Here is a 24,851-nt window from a genome sequence, read left to right on the forward strand (position 1 = left end):
AGGATGCTAAGGACATAGTACGAACTTGCGATGCGTGTCAAAGGTTCGCCGCAAAACCTCACTCTCCTGCAGCAGAGCTAGCACCAATACCTTTGTCGTGGCCCTTTGCACAATGGGGACTCGATATGGTGGGCAAGTTACACAAATCATGGCCAGGAGGAAAGGAGTACATGCTAGTAGGCTGTCGACAAATTTACAAAGTGGATAGAAGCGAAGCCGATAAATTCACCGGACGGAGCATCTGCGAGTAAAATTCATACAAGGCCTCGTCTTCGGGTTTGGAGTGCCCCACAGCATCGTCACAGACAACGGCAGCAACTTCACATCCAATGAATTCAAAGACTATTGCAAAGAGATGGGTATCAAGCTGAATTTTGCGTCAGTTGCACATCCTCAAACCAATGGGCAAGTCGAGAAAGCCAATGGCATCATCTGCAATGGCATCAAGAAACGTCTCGTTGGGACCTTTAGAAAAAGCTCGACATACCTGGCACGAAGAATTACCAAGTGTCTTCGTGGAGCATCCGAACGACACCAAATACGGCGACACAGGAAACCCCGTTTTTCGGTTCATGGCGCGGAGGCGAGTACTTCCAATAGAAATAGAGCACGACTCCCCTAGAGTGACGAGCATATGATGAAGAAGCTTCAAAGATAGCATTGGAAGACGATGTGGACGCACTCGACGAAGCTCGAGACGAAGTACTATCTCGCGTAACCAAATATCAACGAGGACTTGAAGAATTACCACGGTCGACGTACGCGGCCAAGATCTTTTCGGGTGGGCGACCTAGTTCTTCGGCTCACGCAAAAAAGTCATGAAAAACTCGAGTCACCATGGCTTGGTCCTTACATCGTCACGGAAGTAATCGGAGGAGGAGCATACGGGATAAAGGACAAGAAGACGGGGGTGGAGGAGCCAAACCCCGGAACGTGGCGCAACTCGGGCGGTTCTACGCTTAGAGTCGAAATATAGTCCTTGTAAAACTTCAATGTACTGAAACGCCCACGAGTTTTCGGACGCACTCTTTTCCTTTTTCGGGGCACCGAGTGGGGCCGGGAAAGGTTTTTAATGAGGCGGGCTCGTGGTGCTACAATATAATAAAGATAGTGGAGATATACTTCTTATTTTTCGACACGCTCGGGGGCTCAAACGCCCAAGCCTCAAAATACATACAATATAGATTCACCGAAATATTTCGCCTTGGTACATTAATACCTCGCCAAATATAAAAAAAAATCGGGAGACAGCAATCATAAATATAGTGTACACTTCAAAAAAAAATAAGTGCCTTGGTTTAAAAACCTCGCCATGCAAACATAGAACTTCGACATCAACGATACTCAAAAATGGGCAATCTACCCAAAGAACAAACAAAGAGGTCTTATTCCAGCAGGAAAAATAGATTTCAAGGAAAGAAAAATAGTGTAATCTTCAGGCTCGGGGGCTTCAACAACATAGAGAACCTCAGCAACACACAATGAGTTCCTTCGGAAATATGAGATACAAGATGTCTAACATGATACAAGTCAATGAAATCCCAAGATAGTATCTACCGATAAACCCCTGGTTGTTTTGTGTTCGAGCATAAGAACCCTTGGTAAAGAATTCGGAGTCCATCCGAAGAAGTTCATCTATCATCGACTCGGCCACGGGAGCTACCATGGCATCGATTGAGTCAATATCATTCTTTCGACGCGTCTTCTTGGCTAGACAACCGGCAACAATCTTCGTCGAGGTCCAACTTTGGGTAACAAATGTTTATCATAATCATGGCAAATCTCGCTCCAGGCGGTGAGTTGAGCCCGCACGAAGTTATGGATGCGAGGAGCATCTCTGAATACCTCCAATAATTCGGGAAGAGTTTTTGGAACCTCGTTTCTTGGAAACAGATTCCTATAGACAAGGGTCAATGTTGACGTGCAAAAGCTGAGAAAATCGCGCACACGGCAAGCACGATCTTGGAACCTAACAATTTGTTGGGTTCGTTCGGGAGTGGCCCAGAACAAACACCCATGGTTAAGGGAGAGATTAACAAGAAGATTTGTCCTCTCATTCACTCTCGATCTTCGGCGGCGGAATCAAGAGCCGAGCACTGTTAAAAGCGACAGGGCAAGAAATTGGAAGAAAGGCACGGCGAGGATAAAGAAGAGGCATCAAAAGAAGGCAAAAACGCACCTAGCATATCTGAGCTAGCCTCTAGCATCAGCTCAAGCATACTATTCTCTCGGGTTGTGGCTCCCTTTGCTTCCGATACAGCGGCATCCCTAGCAGCCACGGCTTCTTCGGCTTCGCTGAAGAGCAAGTTTCTCTCCTTCAGAGGCTTTTCGAGATTGTTCCATCATGGCCAAAGTTTGTTTCTTCATAGACTGAAGTTGTTGTCGAAGTTCTTGTAAATCTTCCGACAAATGTCCGCTTGATGAACTCTTGAGGAGACCGGGGTCGACTAATATTTTCTTCGAGAAGGAAGATGCGGGTGAAGCGAGCGGCGAGCAAGGAGGAGTCGAGTAGTTATCAAATATTAGCTGGAAAAGAAAGGCCCGAGGATCAATGAAAAGCACGAAGGGAAATTTCATTACTTGCTAGAATATTTACATGGGTATTACAAAAGAAAGTTCTCCCAGGAGGACTAAGTGAATAACTGTCGCCAAGGCTAAAATGGCGACAAGAGCAAAAGAAATAGAAAAAGAAACAAGGAGGCATGCAACTAGACCTCCGGCCTCGAGGAGCTGGGAGTCGAAGTTGGCTTAATCCCGAGATACGCCAAGATTTTCTTTGTATTGGGCTTGGCCGCCTTCATCAGTAACTTCCACCTCGACTGCTCTATCTGATCGGTGTCACCAACCTTCATCCAGTCGAGAGTCTGCTGGCTGTCGACAACCGAAGCAACGATATTTTCAACAGCCACCTTCATATTTTCATGGCGCATCTTCAGCCCAAGATCTTCTGATGTATTGAAAAGCTTGGCAAGGTCAAGGAAAGTCGAAGGTTCCTCTTTCTTCGGGAAGAAGTAGGGGAACAACGCCGACAAAGCCCCACTGGCATTGGCCACGCCTTCACGAATTTCGCGTCCATGGAACTCTAGAAGAGAAAGTGCGTCAAGGAGAGGGTCATTGACAGGCTTCTCCAGATCAAAATCTTGGTTGGTTTGGGCTGCCACATAAGACAGAACATTAGTCAAAAGCCAAGAAACAAGAAGTACAAACAAAACAGAAGGGACAAGTGATATTACTCGGCGTACGTCGACTTTGCGAATTCAAACGCTTGATGATCCCTTGTTCTCGTGCAACTCTGTGCAGATTTTTGCTCGTGCAAGGCAGATTCGAGCATCTTTGAGCCTTTGCTGCAATTCTTCGACACTAGCGGCCTTTGCTTTGGCATCATCGGCTTCAGCTACGGCTTCGCTAGCGGCAAGCTCAGCTTTCTTGCGAGCCGTTTCACTTTTCTCAAGATTCCGAGAAAGTGTCTCGGCACGTTCGTTAGCTTCTGCAAGTTTTTACGTCGAGATGCGGAAAAGAAAAAGAAGAAAGATCAGAAATAGCGACAAGCGGTTGGCGTAAAATACCAAGGAAAAACAGCAAGCGAAAAAGTCGTACCTTCGGCTCTGTCGGCATACTCGCGGTACCCAATAAATTGGGACCCGATGCGGATAAGATCCTTGATCATAGGCTTGTCAAAGAAGAAGAAAAGAAGGGGAAAAACTTCGGCATTACAAAAAGTAAGGGTCCATAAAAGCAAAATAAAGGAAAGATAGATCTCGATAAACTTACATCATCCAAGAGCTGCGACGAAGAGCTGCTCAATTGAGGAGGAGGCTCAACGATCATTTCAACCCTTGCCCTTTTTGGCGAAGGGACAAGGGGGCTCGATGGTGGAGTAGTGGTGACGACGTTTTGTTGGGGAGGCGATGTTTCATCTCCTTCAACTAACGTGTACGAAACAAGCACGATACGTGACGTGCTTTGGTCCGAGGAGCTACGTCGATGCATCGGTACTTCTTCTTCCTCATCACTAGTGAACAAAAATCGACGAGTACAAAAAGCAAGACAAGATAAATCTTTCGAGCACATAAAAAAAAGGGAGGAGAGATAAAAGTCGACTTACGAGCTGATGAGGGATTCAACATAAGGATCATAAGCTGCCTTCGGATGAGAAGGAATAACTTCTTCAGCCTTAGAAATGCCAGAATCCTCGGCTTCAGACCTTTTCCTTTTGTTCTTTGGAGAAACAGCAGGAGGAAGGGATTCAGTCGATTCACCGGCTTCGGACTCGGCCTCTTTCTCATGAGAAGCCGCAGTTTGTGAGAACCCGCGACTTCACTTTCGAGAACGGAAGAGCCTTGAGCATCTTCGGCAACTATACCCATTTCTTCGACTTCTCCATCCTCAGGAAGAGGAGGAAGGGAAGCCATAGTAGGGTGATCCTATAAAAAATAGCGACAAAGGAAAAAATAGCGAGATATTAATACAATGAGATGCAGGAAAAACTCGGAACAAGATAAAAATTCGAGAAGACAAAATACCTCGGGAAGAGGATTGGTGGAGTTGTAGGGTGCCACGCGACAGGAGGAAGGAATAGGATCCTTCTTACTCAGCGAGGTAATTCTTCGGATAAGCTTCTCCAAGTCCTTCACGGAAAGATCACCGGAGAGCCTATTGGCGTCATTGGCACCGAGTATGTCCAAAGGGGATTTTTGCGAGCCTGAAGAGGCTGCACTCTAATTCTAAGAAAATAGGGCTGTGATTTGGACACCAGATAATTCTTTGCCTCGAGTATTTTGGAGCTGATGGATACGAGACATAAGAGCTTCTGTCGCCTTCTTCTCTTCTTCGGAAACTTCGGCGTCCCAGGAGTGGCGGCGTTGAATCTTCGCGTTTCCGTCGAAGGGAACTATGTTATGTTCCACGGAATTGGCGCTTTCTTCGTGTATATAGAGCCATCTCTTGCGCCATCCTTGGACAGAGTCGGGAAATTTGACGTCGAAATAATCGACATCGGTTCGGACACGGATAACTACGCCACCTATGTTGTAGGTGGCGTTGTGCGCGCCATTGCGGCGAAGGCAGAAAATGCGCTTCCAAAGAGCCCAATTGGGAGCGACTCCAAGGAAGCATTCACAAAGAGTGATAAAAATAGAAATATGGAGGATCGAATTGGGAGTCGGCTGGTGCAACTGAATCCCGTAAACAAAGAGAAGACCGCGGAGGAAATCATGGATTGGGGGAGATAGGCCACGGATGAGATGATCAACAAAACTAACCCGATACTCCATTGGAGGGTTGGGATAGCTTTCTTCGCCGGGAAAGCGGATGGCGTCTTCCTTCTTCATAAGGCCAAGCCTCTTCATCGGAGTTGGCGTCTTGATTGGAGATTTTAGATCTCTCCCACTCAAGATCTTCGGCAGCCATCACGGACTGCGGAGTGCTGTGGCGAGGTCAGCGCGCGCGCGGTGGCATCAACGGCAATGGGCGAGCAATGTATGCGAGAGCGGAAAATCGGAGAGAGTTGGGCGCGGGGAAAGTTTTGTGAAGAGGAACAGGTGAGCGGCGCAAGCGAGGGATGAACGGAGGTTGAAGACAGGTTTATATAAGAATTGGGTGAAGCAGAGTGTGCCGTTGGATGAGGAGATCGTGTGGTGATAATAGATCTTCTAGACACAAGGGCAAAAAAGTATTTTTACTTGGGATAGGCGTTACAGTACGTGCGCCAGAAAAAGCGGAGGACGTGTGTCCCCCACTTGCACGACGTGTCAACGTGGTGGAAACGATGGACCCACAAAACAGAAAAATCTCGGCCATTGATGGAGTTGAAGAAAATTTGTCAAGGAAAAATGTGTTGACAAGAAAAATAAAAGGAGAATGGCGACAGGATGACTTATTTGCATACTTCGGGAGCCTTTGGTCAGAAACAAGTTTTTGCCCAAATGCTCGGGGGCTACTTCGAAAAAAGTAAAATTTCGACCATGGCAAATATAGAAAATGTTGAGCCTACAGTCAAGCACAAGTTCTTGGCTGTAGCCTCGGGGGCTACTCCCATCGGGAACGCTGTTCGCGTACCCGATGAAGTTAACAAAGGAAAAATAAAACAGCAAGAGAGTATATTTCGAGTTATAATTAACTCTACATATACTCCCATCGGGAGAGCAATATAAGTCATATTTGACTCGATAAAATGTGCCATTCCAACAGCCGGAAAAGCACTCGACAATATATTCTCGAACGCCAAAGTTGCGATCAATTTCTGAATGCCGCAAATTTGCGAAGGTAAGACCCCGTAACTATTCTGCTGGGCGTGGCATCGCCAAAGACTGCGCTCTGCTACTTTTATCCGTATCAACGGATGCGAAGAAAAATCCTAACGAGACGCGTTAGGTACTCGATAAATTCGATCGGGACTCGACAGAATGGTAAGACCTTAAGCGGCACTGTCGAAGTTTACACCGAGTATCCCGAGATCATGTCCGGGGACGTGATTTTGAAGTAGGTTGTTGCGGATTGCCACTAGAGCAGTTAACTAGTACCGATCCGTCGGATGAACTAGCCCCAACTACCAATATCCCTGTACAATATAGAATTTTATGAGAAAAAGTATGAAAGTTAGAGCTTTCGAGTAAAAATAAACGATAGAGATTTTCCCACGACTCTATGATTCAAGCAAAATCTCGGGGCTACTCGACATAGGCATCCCAAATGGGCCTGCCTAATATAGTACCCGGGGTTTATTGAAGGCCCACTACCCGAAGAATAAGAAGACTCGAGAGCCCAAGATGTATTTAAGGAAAAGATAGAGTTGTAATAGGAAGTGTTATTTATAATCTGGCGGGATGATCCTTGTATAGCACGAATCCCTCGGCTCCACCTATATAAAGGGGGGGTCGAGGGACGAGAAGATCATCGAATCATTGTCTGCAAACCCTAGTTTTCATATTCGTCGAGCACTTTTCGGCTGAAACCTTCGAGATCTACTTGCCCTCTACTTCTAACTAAACCCTAGCCTACAATCCATAGGCATTGATAAGTTAATCCCTTGTCACCTATTGCACTTGTTACATTACTTTGTGTTGACAATTATCCATGAGATAAACATGTTGAAGTTGAAAGCAACCGCTGAAACTTATATCTTCCTTTGTGTTGTTTCAAAGCTTTCTACTAAGAATTTATTGCTTTATGAGTAACTCTTATGCAAGTTTTATTGATGCTTGTCTTGAAAGTATTATTCATGAAAAGTCTTTGCTATATGATTCATTTGTTTACTCATTGTCTTCATCATTGCTTCGAATCGCTGCATTCATCTCATGTGCTTTACAATAGTATTGATCAAGATTATGATAGCATGTCACTTCAGAAATTATCCTTGTTATCGTTTACCTACTCGAGGGCGAGTAGGAACTAAGCTTGGGGATGCTTGATACGTCCCAAACGTATCTATAATTTCTTATGTTCCATGCTACTTTTATGATGATACTCACATGTTTTATACACATTATATGTCATTATTATGCATTTTCCGGCACTAACCTATTGACGAGATGCCGAAGAGCCGATTCTTGTTTTCTGCTGTTTTTGGTTTCAGAAATCCTACAAAGGAAATATTCTCGGAATTGGACGAAATCAACGCCCAGGGGCTTATTTTTCCACGAAGCTTCCATAAGACCGAGGGAGACACGAAGTGGGGCCACGGGGCGCCGCCACACTAGGGCGGCGCGGCCTAAGGGGGGCCCGCGCGGTCCTAGCGTGTGGGGCCCCCGTGACTCCTCCGACTCCGCCCTTTCGCCTAGTTAAAGCCTTCGTCGCGAAACCCTCTATACCGAGAGCCACGATACGGAAAACCTTCCAGAGACGCCGCCGCCGCCAATCCCATCTCGGGGGATTCAGGAGATCGCCTCCGGCACCCCGCCGGAGAGGGGAATCATCTCCCGGAGGGCTCTTCATCGCCATGATCGCCTCCGGATCGATGTGTGAGTAGTTCACCCCTGGACTATGGGTCCATAGCAGTAGCTAGATGGTTGTCTTCTCCTCATTGTGCTATCATGTTAGATCTTGTGAGCTGCCTATCATGATCAAGATCATCTATTTGTAATGCTACATGTTGTGTTTGTTGGGATCCGATGAATATTGAATACTATGTCAAGTTGATTATCAATCTATCATATATGTTGTTTATGTTCTTGCATGCTCTCCGTTGCTAGTAGAGGCTCTGGCCAAGTTGATAGTTGTAACTCCAAGTGGGAGTATTTATGCTCGATAGTGGGTTCATGCCTCCATTGAATGCGGGACGAGTGACGAGAAAGTTCTAAGGTTGTGGATGTGTTGTTGCCACTAGGGATAAAACATCAATGCTTTGTCTAAGAATATTTGTGTTGATTACATTACGCACCATACTTAATGCAATTGTCTGTTGTTTGCAACTTAATACTGGAAGGGGTGCGGATGCTAACCCGAAGGTGGACTTTTTAGGCATAGATGCATGCTGGATAGCGGTCTATGTACTTTGTCGTAATGCCCTGATTAAATCTCATAGTACTCATCATGATATCTGTATGTGCATTGTTATGCCTTCTTTATTTGTCAATTGCCCAACTGTAATTCGTTCACCCAACATGCTTATCTTATGGGAGAGACACCACTAGTGAACTGTGGACCCCGGTCCATTCTTTACATCTGAAATACAATCTACTGCAATTGTTCTTTACTGTTCTTCGCAAACAAACATCATCATCCACACTATACATCTAATCCTTTGTTTACAGCAAACCGGTGAGATTGACAACCTCACTGTTACGTTGGGGCAAAGTACTTTGATTGTGTTGTGCAGGTTCCACGTTGGCGCCGGAATCCCTGGTGTTGCGCCGCACTACACTCCGTCACCAACGACCTTCACGTGATCCTTGACTCCTACTGGTTCGATAAACCTTGGTTTCTTACTGAGGGAAACTTGTTGCTACACGCATCACACCTTCCACTTGGGGTTCCCAACGGGCGTGTGCTTTACGCGTATCAAGCTAAATTTCTGGCGCCGTTGCCGGGGAACTGAAGAAAAGTTACACCACAAAGATTTCTATCTCCCACGTCAACTGCACACGCCAGCATTGTGCTGCAGATTCTCTGCCACGACAGGAGTTCGCCGCAATTCTCTGCCAGGGCAGGAAAAATCACGAGGAAGAAGAAGATTCCCGTCAGGAGATCGGCACTGCCGGCCTTGACACACCGGCACTGCCGGCCACACCGGCACTTCCGGCCTCGACACACCGGCACTGCCGGCCTCGCAGAATTTCTGCCAGCTTCTGTGCCGCGACAGGATTTCTGCCAGTTTCTCTGCCGCGACAGGAATTCTCTGTCGTGAGCCTGTTTTTGCTGTTGTCTGCTGATTGTTTGTTTCGCGCACAGCTATGGTTTCTTCACGTTTTGGTGGCATGGAAGATAGGAAGGAAGATGTCTATCATGATTACCTTAGTATTGTGACAGGTTCGCACTTCGATGCATCTACCATCAAGTGGAGGTTGGCTAGCTCTGCGACACCGGCGGAATTTCAGTTTTGGGAATCCCACATTGATGGTGGTTTTGAGCGGTGCAAGGCGTTTGATAAGACATTTGGTGGCCAAACTGAATTTACTATTGCCTATCGGCGTGTTGATGATGTTCTGGCTGGTTGGTATCGTGATGCTCTGACAGTTGAGGGTATCATTGGTGTACGGTCTAGTTGGGCAGATTTCAAGCAATTTCTGCGTGCTAGATTTGTGGTCAAGTCCACGGAGATGGACAAGGAGGTGGTGTGCTCTAACACTACCGTGGAGAAGGAACCTGGCTCTGATACCATGGGCACTACTGTGGTTATGGAGGAGGATGTACCATTGAGTGGGCTGAATATGCAACTCACGAAGGTACAAGATGATGCTTGCAAGACAGTTGACAAGGGTCAGCGGTGGAGTTTGTTTCAGACTCAGTGCATTATAAAGGTCAAGGCTTGCAAGTTGATGATTGATGGTGGTAGCTGTACTAATGGCATAAGCAAGGCGATGGTGGCAGCTTTGGAGTTGTCTACATGGCGTCTTCCTGAACCTAAACGCCTTGAGTGGTTGAATAGCTGTGGTATGCTGAAGATTACTCATAAGGTGCATGTGCCATTTACAGTTGATGATTATATTGATGAGATAGAGTGCGATGTGTTGCCATTTGAGGTGTGTGGATTGCTACTTGGGCGTCAATGGCAGTATGATCATAATGTGACACATGCTGGGAGAGCAAATACATATTCTTTTATGCATGGTGGGAAACAGCGGACTTTGAAGCCTATGGGTGATATTCAAATCAAGTCCGATGTGGAATTGGTGGTACGCAAGGAAAAGTTGCACAAGCCTAAAGTGCAGCGTGAGGTGCATGATGTTCCGAGCGTCGATGTTGGTGATATTTCAGCCAAGCCTGTAGATGACAAGCCAATACTTGTTGGTGACCAGCCGGTTGAAGTCAAGCCTATTGTTGATGAGGATATTGCACCATGTTCTACACTTCCAGTTTGTGTTGATGCCAGTATTCATACTGATGATGGTTGTGCTGATCATGTCTCAGCGCATAAGGCGCAGATGCGCGAGGGAGGAGCGGGAGGCGAGCGCGTCAGAGGAGACATACACCAGCTGCACTGCCGCCCTATATCAGCGGCACTGCCGGCATGTGCACCACGGCACTGCCGTCAGGAGCACCCCGGCACTGCCGCCAGGGGCACCCCGGCACTGCCGGCCTGTGTACCCCGGCATTGCCGGCGTCGTACCAGCGTCACTGCTGCCCAGTTTTCAGCAGCATGGAGGCTGAATAGAGGCAATGATGGTCGTGTTCGACAACTTTGTGGTCCAGGCATTACTCGTTTGCAGGGTTGCACAAAGAAAGTTCATATTCAGCAACACAGGGTTCCATCAAGACCTCACAAGAAGACGGTGTTGGCGCTGAAGTCCGAGTTCATGTGGAGAAGAAAGGAGGCGCCAAGTGCTGTATCGAGTCAAGCAAGCCGCGAGGGAGGATGTGGTGTGGAAGGCAAGCAAGACTTGAGGACGGCGAGGAAGTGTCATGTTCATATCACGTCACCTTTTCCAGAAGACCCTCACGCGTTGGGGACAACACTTCTTGAAGGGGGGGGGGGAGGATGATACGGGCATGGAGGCCTATGTGGAGGCCAATTTCAGTACTCCACCAAGCTAGGTGGTACGCCATCGAGGATTCAAGATTGACACGCTAGGACGACCTACGCTATGTAATAATTAAGTCTAAGGTTGTGTCATTCATTCTATGTTAGGAAATAATGTAGCCATGTCATGTGGTGGGCCAATTAGGGTTAAATTAGTGTTGTGTTTGGTTTTGGGCCTGTCCAAACCAAACCAGGTCAGCCCACCTAGTGGGGTGCCCCAGCCACCCCCTCATATAAGGGACTAGGTCGGCTAGGGTTAGGGAGGATATGTTTTGAAGTTTAGTCTAAGTACTCTCGCTTGTGCTCGTGGTTTAGCATCCCTCCGGGGCTGTTTCCAATAAAGATTGCTGCGAGGGTTCTTGTGTTCATCAAGGATTATCAAGCTAGGGTTTGAGGCGTGTCGTTCTTCGATACGTTGCTGGCTGGATTCGTTCCTCTACTTCAGGTTGCGTTCCGCGCGTGATTGGAGGTATCTACTACCAGGTTGTCTCGCTGTGAAAGATCGGGCAAACACCCGAGAGGATCAGGTTGGATCCTCGTATCAACGCGGGCGGAGGCGGTGGCGATGACATTAGGGTTTGCCGCGGGCGCCGAGTAGGGGGGTCGACGGAGTGCCTGAGGACCCGTCCATCGTCGGAATACCGCCGGCGACCGCGCGGAGGTGAAGGGGAAACAAGGGCGCGGGGGAAGTTTCCGGGCGGCGGTAGGTTGTTCGCGCCCGAGCCACAACAATAGTGCGCCGAGTGGAAGCTCTAATTTTGGGTCGTCGGAGGGTGCAAAATGCTGCGTGGAAAATGATTTGCAGCGCACACAATTTTAACGGGTCTGCTAAGAGTGCAAATCGACTACATGCGTTGTATATAAACGGTTATTTTAGCTCATGCGCGATATATCGTCTCTGTTGGAGTTGCTCTTAACTACGAGTGTTTCTATAACTAAAATAGGTCTAGATACAAGACAAAGCTAAGTCGGAGGGAATAAATTGGAAAACACGAGATTTTGGTCGTCGTGGAAATTTTTAGGTCACACAATTGCGCTACCATCACACATGGCCAAATTCAGCCAAGTTCCATTTTCTTTTCGAAATGGGGTATCTCCAGCCACTGCATCACTTGATGCATACATCTTTATTTCATTGATATAAAGCAACAGTACAAGAGTATCACAGCTCTTATTACAAGTTTAAGGATCACATAAGGTCTCAATAAAAAGGAGCCATCTAAAAATAAAAAGTAGCATGAAGCGCCTATGCAGCATCATATCAATCGTAGATCAACTCGTCAATGACACTGGCTGTAAAAATCCCGTGCTACCATCGCCAGTCGGTTGCCCTAAAATATATAGGATCACATATAGATCTAGTGAGTTGCTAAAGGACTAACCTGTAAAAATGATGGGAAGTTTTCTTGTTGAAGGTAAAATCATTGGGAACATTCCATATCGCCCAAAGTAAAGCCCACACACTAACTCTAATATGGGCTTTATCTTGTTCGGATATCCCATTTAACCAATTGCAAAACAAGTTAGTAATATTCAATGGTGGGGGTATATTGAAACTCATAAAAACAACCCTCCAAATCATTCTAACAAAAGGGCAAGATATGAACAGATGTTGAATTGTCTCCACATGATTACAAAAACAACATTTACTGCATTCCTTCCAATTTCTTTTAATCAGATTGTCTTTAGTAAGAATTACTTGCTTACGTAGAAACCGCATGAAGATCTTGATATTGAGTGGGACTTTTAGTTTTCAAATATATTTCTTAAGAAAAAACCGTGTGGCCATTAAGTAGATCCATATACATCGATTTAACAGAAAACTTTCCCGATGAATTAAAGTACCATTTGAAAGCATCTTCACTATCTGTTAGCTGCACCAGAATGAGTCTATGTAACATATGTGTCCCTCTATCCCACTTGCCATTCAGCATGCGCCGAAAACCAATATTTAAGGTGTTTGATCCCATCACAATTGCCACCGTTACATTTTTATGATAGACAATGTTGTAAAGAGTCGGGTAGTCCTCAGCTAAGGGTTTATTACCTAACCACCTATCTTCCCACAAACAAATATTCCTAGCCGCCGCCTCCTCCTCTCCCGGCCCCCTCCCGGGCGGCGGCGGAGGATCTACCCGTCCCGCTCCGAGCAGCCGCCCCTGGATCGCCGCACCTCAGCCGCCGCTGCTGCCGGCCTCGGCCCCGGCCCCGGCCTTGGCCTTGGCCCCGGCTTCGGCCCCGGCCCGGCCACAGCCCCGGCCCCGGCCTCGGCCACGGCGGCGGTGGCGGCGCCCCTTCCGTCGAACGACGAGGGGGAGGAGAGGGTTTCCACGGTGGCGTTCCATGGGAGGTGATGAAGCGCCGGTGGAGGAAGCCGGGCGGCACGGCTATTTGGCCGGGGCCTGATGCTCTCCGTCGGTAGCCATGGAGGATTCGGTGGAGCGGTGGCGGCCTCCGCCCCCGGTGACGGTTCATCGGTGGTACGCATGATCCGCGCCGCCGTCTTCTTCCCTGGTGATCCGGCAGGAGAAACTGGCGGCGTGGGAGCTGCTGGTCTTGCTTTGTTTTTGGTGGCGGTCCTCGGGTTTCTCGCAAGCGAAGATGAAGATCTACCGGAGGTTAGTTTGCTTTGATCTGGCCGGAGAGATGAGTTCCGGAAAGCTCCGCTGGCGAATGGAACAGTGCATATTTTGCCTGCAGTTTGCTGGATCGGGTGGTATTCGGTCGCGCGCACCCATGGTTCCGGAGGGAGCGCCGCGAAGCTATATTCTGTGTTGACATCTGGTGACTTTTTGGTCCATGGTGAAGTCAGAAGAAGGAATATCATGAAGGCCGGATTGGTGGACTGACTAAAGGAGGTTCGAGTCAACGTGATGCTGAGGGATCTGCTTGGCGTTCCCGGCTTGCAGCAGTGGTATGCATGTGGGGGCGGCAGCACATGGGAAGTTCGGAGTCTTACCTCTCAGGGTGAAAACCCAAGGTCTGACCTTAACTGGTTGTGCCTGGCAATGTTCTTGTTGGAGGCATTGTTTTGAGAGTGGGGACTATCTTCAGGGAGAAATCCTAAGACCTTTGGTCGGGCGACGACGGCGCTGGTGCACTGTTTCCTTCTTAAAGGCGTCGCTTTTGGAGAGTCTGTACTTCATGCGTTGTCACGGTGGTGGTTGTATTGCTTTTGCTAGGTCTAGAAGGCTATAGCGGGACTTTTTTTCTTAGATTTTTTTCTCTTTTTTGGCTGTGTGCATCCGTATTGCCATTAGGGTGGGGCGTTGTTGCAGAGGCTGGGTGTAATTGGTATCTTTTGATATTAATATACGTAGTATTCCCTTTATCAAAAAAAAAAAAAAATTCTGCCCATTGCCAACCACAAAAGAACCTCTACCGAAAAACTCATCTTTAACATTCATCAAGCCTTTCCAAAATGGTGAGTTAGTTGGTTTTGCTGAAACCCGAGATAAAGATTAGAGTTAAGATTTTTTTGTAGCAACTCTTGCCACATGCCGTTTTCATTCATTAGCTTATATAACCATTTGCTAAGTAGACTCTTATTCTTTAACTCTAACACTCTTTGGGCCTGCATATCATACTCCATTTTGTCAATCCATATTTCTTTTTATGCCCATCACTTTGCCAGAAAAAACGAAACCTAAAAAAATTCAACCTCTTCCGAACTCCTTTTGGTATTTCGAGGAAAGAGAGCATATACATGAGCAAACTTGTAAGAACTGAATTAATGAGCACTAGTTAACGTGGGGTAACCACGGCAATTCTCACACATGATGGACTTGGTTTTAAGCAAAGCGGCATGATGGTGGTTTCGGTGGTGTACAAACACAAGACACATGGGGGCAACAAGGGTTTTACCTAGCTTCATGCCTCTAGAGGATAAACCCTACGTGCTGCTTGTGGTTTGTATTGATGATAAAATTACAATGTCACCGAGATTAGCTATGGTCTACCTAGGCTAGGGTTTGTGTTGCGTGATGTTGTGTTCTGGGATTGCTTAGCCTCTTCTCGGAGGCCCCTTCTAGCCTTTATATAGGAGGCCTGGTCTTGGGTGCCGCGCTATTCGAGTCGTATACAAACTAGTATCATCCTTGTATGGGCTTTCCTTAGTCTCTACGTCTAGCTCATGGGCTTCTAGAGTGACGCGAACAGTGTTTCCTTTCGTGGGCTTCATGGGCCTCCGATTGTATGGAATCAAGTACAACAATAAGGTATGCCCACATCAGTAGACCATCTGTATGAGTGAATAGTGAGTAACGTAGACGATCAATAACAGGTACTCCACAGGTACTCTCTCATTATGAGTGAATAATGAGTTTTGGTAATCAGAAACGACTATCTGTATGACAGCTGGTTTTCCTAAAATGACATGGACATAGAGTGATGTACTGATATGGCTAGTACAAAGGCAACGGTAAGAAGTACCCCGTAGAAGGTTAAGAGTAGGAGGGTTACTATAGTACTTTTGCTACTGGGCATTTCACCCAATTTTGGACATTGTGCAGTTTGATTGTCATCCCTTCGCTGCCATGTCAAGTATTGCCCAACCAAGCCTCTATTGTGCATGAATTGCCACTGGGAACGCTTGAGAGACTAGATGCATATAGTGGACTCCCCTCTTGCATATGTTGCATTGGGTTTGTGGCCTTAATATTTGAGTAATAGCGTAGACCATGTACGTATACAGCGGTATACCCGATAATGCAGAGGACGGGAACTATTTCTTTCGTCATCTATCAAAATCTTATCTTACAGAGTTTGGTGGAGTCTTTGGTTGCGTGATATCTCCGGGGATGTCTTAATTTGTCCACACATGTCTCCTTATAGGAAGTCAACCTATATATGTAACACGGCGTAGAAAAAGTTAGAAACCACTTACGGTTACTCATGGGTTCGCATGAGGTGGACGACTATGCCTCCCAAACTGGCTTCTGGTGATGTTCAAGACAATTGGTATCATCGGAAGCTAAGGTATGACAGTCCATAGCACAAGTAAGTGGTTCTTTTGGGTTAACAGTGATGCTAAGGAGGCTTCTTTTAACTTATAATAATACCTGAGGTGACCAGCAACATCACCGACCAAGTGCTAGTGGCTGCTGATCCACTTCTCACAGATACAATAAGCTACAATGCAATCGAATCTAATAGGTGCAAACAACCCTACCTTCTATCTCCTTTGGTCATGGCTGTATCTAAACGCCACAGTGGCACTGGAAGTTATGTAAAGTCCACTCTGCCATTTACATCGTCTGGCTATAAGGAGAATGCAATGCGCAACAAAATATCTGCTACTGTACCTAATTCGATCCTATTTGCTCTCCTTCGTGACCAATATAATCAGCACCCACATATTTTACTGGAGCACCACTCACACTGACTATGAATCCAAGAAAAAATGCGGTCCATGGTTCACAGCCACATAAGCAGTATTTTTCTTCTAGGGAAGCTGATAAGGCTATTGCCAGGAGACGTGGCGCAGAGCAAATAAATTTTAAAAACTGATTGGATATATAAGTAAGCAGTTATTGTTTGCATACCATGGAACTCAGAGTGATTTATGGATTTTCTCAACTACAGAAGCATGCATATCTAATAGAACAAGCCGATGTATCATCATGGGGCAGTTCTGGGACAATGTACTAGATTAGTCCAACAAGCTCTATGAGACTATTGAATCAACCAGTCAAAAAAGACCATTGAATCAGGCATATTAGTTAGTCAATTCAACCAATTCAATTCAGAGATTTTAATTAGTCAGTTCCACCAACTCTGAATAATCATCAACAAAGAAAAATAACATACATGTATTCCAGTGCTACAGATTTAGTTTAGCATAGGTACAATAAGAACAACGTACCAGGAAACCGAACAGGAATGCCCATTTTATAAGGCCATGGCAGCAGCACAGACTTGTTGTGGTTATGAGAGAGCAAGTGTAATACTGAAATGCTTCAGGTTCAGTCTGGTCGCAAATTTGCATCTACGAATTAGTATAGTGGCACTCTACCTATCAACTCAAAATTGCTTTGTCCAGCCATCTTGGAAGTCTCACTGAAGGCTTGATTCCAAGCTTAGTCAGGAAGATCGTGTAAATTATATGCAGTATGAAGACAAAGAACGCGCAGTTAAGTAGAAGCTGTCACACAAAGTAAAAGTCACTAAATGAAGAAAGCTTGTGCTATAAGTTTAATTTGGCAGGTTGAAAATTACCAGCGTCCCAAAGATTACATATATTGCATCCATGGAAGGAATTGCGTTAACACCAGCCGCCGCCAGAATGAACGTCAAGGAGGCATGTATGTTAACGGTTATCTGAAATGATTAGAAGTTACTGAAAATACCAGACTCTCTCCCAGTTGGTCTTAAAGTTGAATAGACAAGTAGAGTAATAAAGATACCAATTGAAGAATATTTTCTCTTATCAGGAACGATGACACTAAAACATACCCGCAAGCTCCCACAGCACGGATCTGCAAATCAAATTGTCAGCTTAGAAAGGGAGTAGCACAGACATCTGATCGAAATGATCATTGCGAAAATATCTGATATTGCTCTAGTTTATAAGCAAGTCTTGTTCTTTATTTCTTAGTACCCAATGATCCTGAATTTTGGTATTAGCAACACTGGCTGTTTATTTATTTCCACCCACTGACACTGAACTCTGATGTTATTTGGACCTTAGCAACACTGGCTGTTTATTTATTTCCACCCACTGACACTGAACTCTGATGTTATTTGGACCTATCGACTATCCACTTTGTCATCACAGAAACATGAGCTTATGCGCCAGCATATATTATTTCTTCCAACCTTTATTCTTCTGTTACAAGAAAGTTTCATCTGGTCAATTTAGACATGACGTCAAATTACGAGAATCATGAACTAGCCATGTATTGCCTTCCTAGAAGAAATAGCAAAGAATATGCTACTTGCTAAAAATGGTAAAAAGAACATAGGAAATATTCGGTATTCCTACTAGTTTTAGTTCACTCAGTAGTTTTGTGACAAAAACTAGCATAAAGGTAACCCTTTACTGTACAAAGTTCTTCCAAAGGATATCTAAGAGGTATAAGGACAAATACAGAGATTTGCATTTGTTAAAGTCATGGGCTAGACAGTTATATTCATATTTTCATACAGAAACTATATAAGTATGTTTAAAACTTTACAAAAGGTGAATGTTCTAACTTTATGTAGAATCTTTCAAAACGTTCATGGTAAGGCTGTCCAAAACCTTACATGTGTTATCTCTATGTGATCAACATTTAGGAATATATCTATAAAATATGAATACCAAGTGAGAAAAGATGTTTACAATTGAGCAAAGTATAATGGAAACAATCCAATTGGTCTCCAACCTGATGAAAGAAGAGGAAACAAATGTTACCATTACTCATGGTCAAAGTAACACTGAGCGGAAGCTGCAGATGAACAGATGCATCTCTAATGCAAATCTATAATAAGCTAACGGTGAAAGCGAAAGCTTCACCTTTTAAGCTTTTATATTCCTCACCTCCACATAGTACCCATGGCCAGACCAACTACTCCATGCATAAGCTGCAGGAAAACAAGAGCAAGGAATGTAAGAATGTCCTCAGTCATAAAAAATGAAGAGTTCTTTCGATCTTTCAAGCCTCACAGAAGATGCAGAACTAAAATGGACCAACATATGCAGACAAGCAAAGAGAAAAAGGTAAGTTCACCAACAAAACCAAAACTAAAGTACGTAAATGAGCTAAGGAATACTGTTTGCTCAATGATTGATTAATGATAACCTTGCTGTTGCAGCTTGCTATCTATGAATATAGGAGTTTTCCACAGAGAATATTGCTTTCTTTTAGTGCTAAGACGTACTGATGCTTTACTATTATTCATTCAATGATGTGAAGCCACCAATTCAACACTACACAGCAGTACCAAAAGCTGTTAATTTCAAGATAAATATGTGTATTGATAACTCTACATGTTTAAAACTGCACACTTGCCATTGCTACAACTGTGACATGAATCATAAGTCAGAACAGAGATACTTACCAGATAAGTTGACGCTTTTACAGGGCCAGACAATGTGAATAGCAGTAAAACAGTAGCCACCTGGTGATACAATTGAACAAAATTAAAGATAAAAGATATGACAGCTCTTCAGATATGAAAATGAAGCATATGGTCAGACTTACCATAGTTTTCCTGCCAGCTGCTAGTCCCCATCTCAAGGAGGAGATGACTATTGGCAATGGAAAAAAGCAACTAAAGTAATTCTGCATGAGCAAATAAATACATGGTTGATTACTCCATCTATTCGAATGGAAAATTACAATATTCGAATATTTTAGTTGCAAATAATAGGGTTAATAACTTAAGGAATATAAGTAAAAAATGATACCAAAATTCTTCCATACAATTGTTTTGAGTGGGACTAGACAACTAGTTTTGGACAGTAATAAGTAAAATAAAGTATTTACCGCTCAGGAAGATTTTCGGCATTAAAGTTGTATTTTCCAATGACTAGCCTGCTTTAGTTCGAAACTTGGCTTCAGAGCACCATTCCTTATAACTATTAAAATGCAGATCCTGCTTTATTTTACTTATTACTGTCAAACAGTATTGAACAAAATCACAAGAGAGATAATTCTAGACACACAGCGTGGCACATGCTTGCGTAGATACTAGCTGAGTCAAAGGACCAAATTGTGTTAGTACTTTGCAATCCGAATCGCCACCCCGAATGTACAACTGATTTATTTCCTTTTCCGGATATTAAATCAAATGTTGCACCAATTTGCCATCCCCCAACTGTTAGATGAAGACTACTGAACAAAACTAAACAAGCCAGCAGTCTGAGCGAGTATATGCTGTAAGCAAACCCACCAGTGGATAATTTGAAGTTTGAATCAGCAGTCAAGCTTCATCATGTATAATGCCGGCGATATTTAACAAGCACATATATGATTCGTTAAAAGTACTCTCCGCTACGGGGACTATGATGTATCTATCAACAGTCGACTAAATAGATAGAGACACCAAACTGGCAGGAAAACGTCGCACAACGAACTGAAGGAAGGAAGAATACCTCGATGGCGAGGGAGTTGCTTAGGAAGTAGGCGAGGCCAGCAACGGATGCGAACATGGCGCACTCCACGAGTTGCCGTGTCTTGGCGAGTGCCTCGCCCAGGTCCTCCTCATCCACGCCCAGCCGTCGCTCTCCGGAGACCGCTCGGCCGACGGCGAGCCGAAGCGGAGGGTTTCGAACCCGGAGAGCGGCGACGGCGGATGGAATTGGAAAGGGAAGCTTTGGGAGTGGGGAGGCGGCCAAGTGGCGGCGAAGAGCGGGGTGGGGTGGAGGCGGGGAGAAGCTCGGGCAAGGATGGAGGCGAAGGCGAATCATAATCCCCTAGCCGAGGATTGCCCCGTTGCGGAGGGGAGGCGCGCGGCGGTGTGGCCGGAAGATGGCCGGAGTGGAGGCGGACCGGTCTCGGGTGGGCGGGCGAGGCAGAGCGGAGGCTGCGATGCGGTCGTGATAAGGATCGGACGGCGCCAGGTAACTCTTGAGGTGATAAGAGGAAACAACCACCGTGACTGACTGACTGGCTACTCCTCAACACAGACGAAATGCCGCTGCTACTGCTGCCGGCCGCGCGTTGCGCCGCTGCGGCGTCGGCGTCGCCGTCGGCGTCGGTCGCCTTCTCGCGGCCCGCGCCCTCGCGGCTCCGCGCGTCGCACCTCGTCTTCGCCTTCCGTCGCCTGAGGAAATACGGCCGCCAGAGCCGTGAGCCAGTACCCACCACCAGCCAAAGCTTCGACGAGGCGGACGAGGACGATGACGACGACGACGACATTGAGGAGGCGGTTGACGAGGATATCTTTCTGAAGAATCGGCCCAAGCCGCCCGGTTTCGGCGTAGGGAAGACCTACACCACCGACATTGAGGAGCAGCTTCTCCGGGAGATGGGCCTGGGCGGCGCGGGGCGCCCGTCCCCGGCCAAGAGCGTCAAGGCCGCTGGCTCGGCCAAAGAAACCGGCGCAGGTTAGCTTCCTCTGCCTGCGCTCTCATCAGCTCGCAATTGCTCTGCTTTGTTTGTGAATCGTCAGCCAAGTAATAATGCTAGCTGGGAATTCTCACCTGCTGCTTATCTTAGGGAGTATCTGAGATTTTGTGAATGCTACAATGTTGGATATACCGAGATATCCGATATGCAAAAACTATTTTATGCAAGGGACCGTTCAAAGTTGGTTAAGAAATGGGGAATTAGCTCAGTTCCATCTTGCGAAGAGGCGATTTTTATTTTTATTTTAGAAAAACAGCATATACATATTTGGATGAACCCAGTGGATTCGAACATCCAGATCATCTGGTCCTCCTGATCAGATAGGACAATTGACCCAGCAATGGCAAGAACCTCCTGCCATTGGATCATCAAATGTGGCACCCCCGGGATCAGGGTTAGACAAATACCAGATCTTCGTCTGACATAAGCCTAACCTAGAGCTCGAGAGACTACAGTGAGAGAATCGGTAACACAACAGTGACTCTACGACTCAAAAAGTAATACAAGCTCATAACCGAGCGAAGAACCAAAGTATTACAAGCGAGAGGTCACCGACCCGACAAACATCAATCAACGGAAGCGAAGTTATGCTATTAGACATAGCAAGATAGCAAAAAGGCCTAAGAGGCCGGGAGCATAACGGCGACGTCCCGGCCCATAGATTCCGGGCCGCCACACGGGAACCCCAAGCTACTCGTCGATGTCGACTTAGAAACCACCATTTGTTGGAAGGACTTCGTCTGAAACAAAAGCATGCAAAGCTGAGTACAGGGACTCAGCAAGACTTAGTACAACCTTTTAGCAAAGCGGGTATGCGGGCTTTCTGGTAGATCTTCTTTTGCGTAAAGCCAGTTTTCCTTTGTTAAACGAGGAGGGAGAAGAAGTTCGACTACTCGGAACCTTTAAAAGGGGATAAGAGAGCGATATCGTAGCTCTACCGATCATCATATTGTATCCACCAATCTTCATCGACTCGAACCACTATCCTCGGATTACCCCCTCAACACTCGAAGAAGGTATCCGTAAACACACATTGGTTGCCAAGTTTTACGATCGGGTTCAAGTTGTCTATGATCACGAGAATCCATTCCCAAGTCGTCCGTAACCGTGGACACGGCTTTTCGAAAAGATTCATAACCTGCGGGGGTGCACAACTTTACCCACACGCGCCAACCGACTCTTAGTGCCAACGTATAAGCTCTCTTCCTTGGAAAGCCGGCGGAGGGTGGTTGACCACGACCTTTACCTTGTCGTCGCCGAGACCATGAGTCACGCGCTAAGGATTGTTCCGCACGTAACGGGTCAAGTCCCGAAGTCGGTCCTTAACGATGTGAGGCGAGGTGGGTTTCACCAGGGACTCTAACCCAAGCCACCTCGGCCACGCTTACCTACCTGTATGCCATGCACCTTTTCACAAACGTTTTCATGCATATGTCCAAATAACGCGCAAACTATGTGACTCATGGAATCTACTAGGCAAGTTAGTGAGTCGAGAGGGTACCATAATAGGGCCTCGCGTGGTTGTACGCTCGGTCTTGGTTCAAGAGGCGAGAACTCGGTTCCTAGGGTCGGCAGAACGAAACAACCCACCACATCCCAATGTGGCCTCTCGTCCGAGCCTTTAATCATGTTTATCATCATCATCTCTATACTTACCACGTCAACTCCGTCATGCTAGATTCATATCATAATAAGGCTCCAGTCCGAAGACCGGAGTAAATGGCGTAACAAACTAAGCATGGCTAAGCATAAAGAGATAAAGGCTCTAGCGATGCACACATGCCAAACCTAGTTATGCTAGGAGCAGTGGATCAGGGTATTGAGGCTACAAAGGTCGGACATGCAACAGATAGGGTAACTCTATCTATCGATAAAAGACCGTTGAATCGTATGCGATATGTAGGAACCACAAAACATTTCGAAAACATAGATGAACGAGGTTAGGGCTTGCCTTGTCCCTCAGCGGATGGGTACTGTTCTTTGGTGGCGTTGACGTCGGACTCCGGCTCAGATCCTATTCGCGAAGAACCAACACCGGAAAGGAAATAAACATTCAAGACATGGCATAATGCAATGCGCATCCAATATGAATGATATGTCAGGTTAAAGGAATTCGGTAAACCCTAGGTGCATCGTCAAATTAAAGGGGTGCCGACATCGGACACCGCCATATGAGAGGGGTGTATTAGGGTTCTCTAATAAGCTTCACATTTAATTGTTTCAAACATGTATGAGACATGTATAAACGAATAGGAAATGTTTTTCTGATCGAAATGATATAAAATTTTATATTTTTATGATTTAATATGAATTATTTATCAATTACTAAAAAAAATACAGAAATAAGAAAAAGCTTTATTGCGTCATGCTGACGTCATGCTGACGTCAGCACGACCTTGAGCTCTCAGGTCGAGCAGCAATCGGCCGATTGAGGCCAAAATTGGGCGCGTGCGTGGGGGCATCCGACTCAGCTCGACGTGGCGAGCCAAATGGTGGTGGCGCCGCCCGTTTTGGGTCGCCGGAGCATGGTCGGCGACCATGTCCGACGGCGGCGGGCGCAGGTGCACGGTGCGGGGCCGGTGGAGGAAGCAATCGGGGAGGGGAAGGGCACCACGAGCATCAGCAGCTCACCGCGAGCACGTGGAGGTTGACGACGAGGCGAGGGGAGGCCGGAGTCGCCGGCGAGAGGCGGTGGCCGGCGCGGCAGAGGCCGCTCGATTGGCGCGGTAGGGGGCTCCCCGGCGAGCGCTGCTTGGTGGAGGAGGTCGGCGGCGACACGGCGGAGCTTCTGGCGGTGTCGGCCGAGCACGGGGAGGCGCAGAACGGCGGCGAGGTGCGTCGGCCGGACCTAGGGTTTCGGGGCGGAGCTCGCAGAGAAGAAAGGAGGAGATGAGGGGCGGCGTGCTAGGGTTCTCCTGGCGGCGGCGCGGCGACCTAAATAGGCGCTCGGGGGCGGCGGAGAGCATCCAGGCCGCCGGCAGCATCGGGTGGCCGGAGCAGCGCCACCCAGCTGCGTGCCTGCGTGCGTGTAGAAGAAGACGCCGCCGATTGGCGCGTGCGGGCTCCCCCGGCGAGCGCCCGCCGCGGAGGAGGTCGGCGGCGACACGGCGGAGCTTTCCGGCGGTGCCCGCCGAGCACGAGGGCGTGCAGAACGGCGCGAGGGTGCGTCGGCCGGACCCAGGGTTTCGGCCGGAGTCAGCAGAAGAAAGCGGAGTGGGTACGAGGTGCGCCGGCGTGCCAGGGTTCTCCGGCGGCGGCGCGGCGACTCCAACAGGCGCCCGTGCCGGCGTGAGTAGCACCCTCCGGGGGCCGCCGGCAAAGATCGGGGTGGTCGGAAAGGCCGCCACCCAGTCGCGTGCCCGCGTGCGTGCAAGAAGACAGGGGGGATTTTTGCGAAACCCCCCCGGGACCCAGGGTTTTCGGGAAAATAAAATAGGGTAGATTTGATGATTTTTGGGGTGTTTAGACCCAAAATTTCATGTGTTTTTTGTACAAATTTTATTAAAGCAAAACTACAACCATTGGAAACATTGTTTCAACACTTTTAGTGCAAAATAATTCAATTTAAAATGCAAAATGCATGCATGCACATGACAACTTAGCAACATTATTTGATTAACAAA

At 46.9% G+C, this 24,851-nt stretch overlaps 2 protein-coding genes across 2 annotated transcripts; one reads left to right on the forward strand and one right to left on the reverse strand.

The window, feature by feature from the left end:
- Window positions 1-16,956: 16,956 nt before the first annotated feature.
- Window positions 16,957-20,653, reverse strand: LOC124687127. Its single transcript, XM_047220961.1, has 8 exons — window positions 20,253-20,653; window positions 19,360-19,440; window positions 19,217-19,276; window positions 18,696-18,739; window positions 18,498-18,540; window positions 17,581-17,652; window positions 17,393-17,494; window positions 16,957-17,318 (listed from the first exon to the last, which is right to left on the reverse strand). The coding sequence occupies exons 1-8, from the start codon at window positions 20,565-20,567 to the stop codon at window positions 17,193-17,195; spliced, it is 843 nt and encodes a 280-aa protein (XP_047076917.1). The 5' UTR covers window positions 20,568-20,653; the 3' UTR covers window positions 16,957-17,192.
- A 138-nt stretch (window positions 20,654-20,791) lies between these two features.
- LOC124690043 lies at window positions 20,792-21,329 on the forward strand. Its single transcript, XM_047223486.1, has 2 exons — window positions 20,792-21,206; window positions 21,319-21,329. Exons 1-2 carry the CDS (start codon window positions 20,792-20,794, stop codon window positions 21,327-21,329), a joined length of 426 nt encoding a protein of 141 aa, XP_047079442.1.
- Window positions 21,330-24,851: the final 3,522 nt, after the last annotated feature.

Source organism: Lolium rigidum, chromosome 2 (assembly GCF_022539505.1).
Source record: "Lolium rigidum isolate FL_2022 chromosome 2, APGP_CSIRO_Lrig_0.1, whole genome shotgun sequence".
NCBI lineage: Eukaryota > Viridiplantae > Streptophyta > Magnoliopsida > Poales > Poaceae > Lolium > Lolium rigidum.

Coding starts and splice junctions, on each gene's coding strand:
- LOC124687127 (XM_047220961.1), bottom strand. CDS start 20,567: ATGATTCGCCTTCGCCTCCATCCTTGCCCGAGCTTCTCCCCGCCTCCA. Junction 17,495..17,580: donor GAGAAAATATTCTTCAATTG/GTATCTTTATTA, acceptor TAATCATTTCAG/ATAACCGTTAACATACATGC. Junction 17,319..17,392: donor ATGTAATCTTTGGGACGCTG/GTAATTTTCAAC, acceptor TTTGTGTGACAG/CTTCTACTTAACTGCGCGTT.
- LOC124690043 (XM_047223486.1), top strand. CDS start 20,792: ATGCCGCTGCTACTGCTGCCGGCCGCGCGTTGCGCCGCTGCGGCGTCG.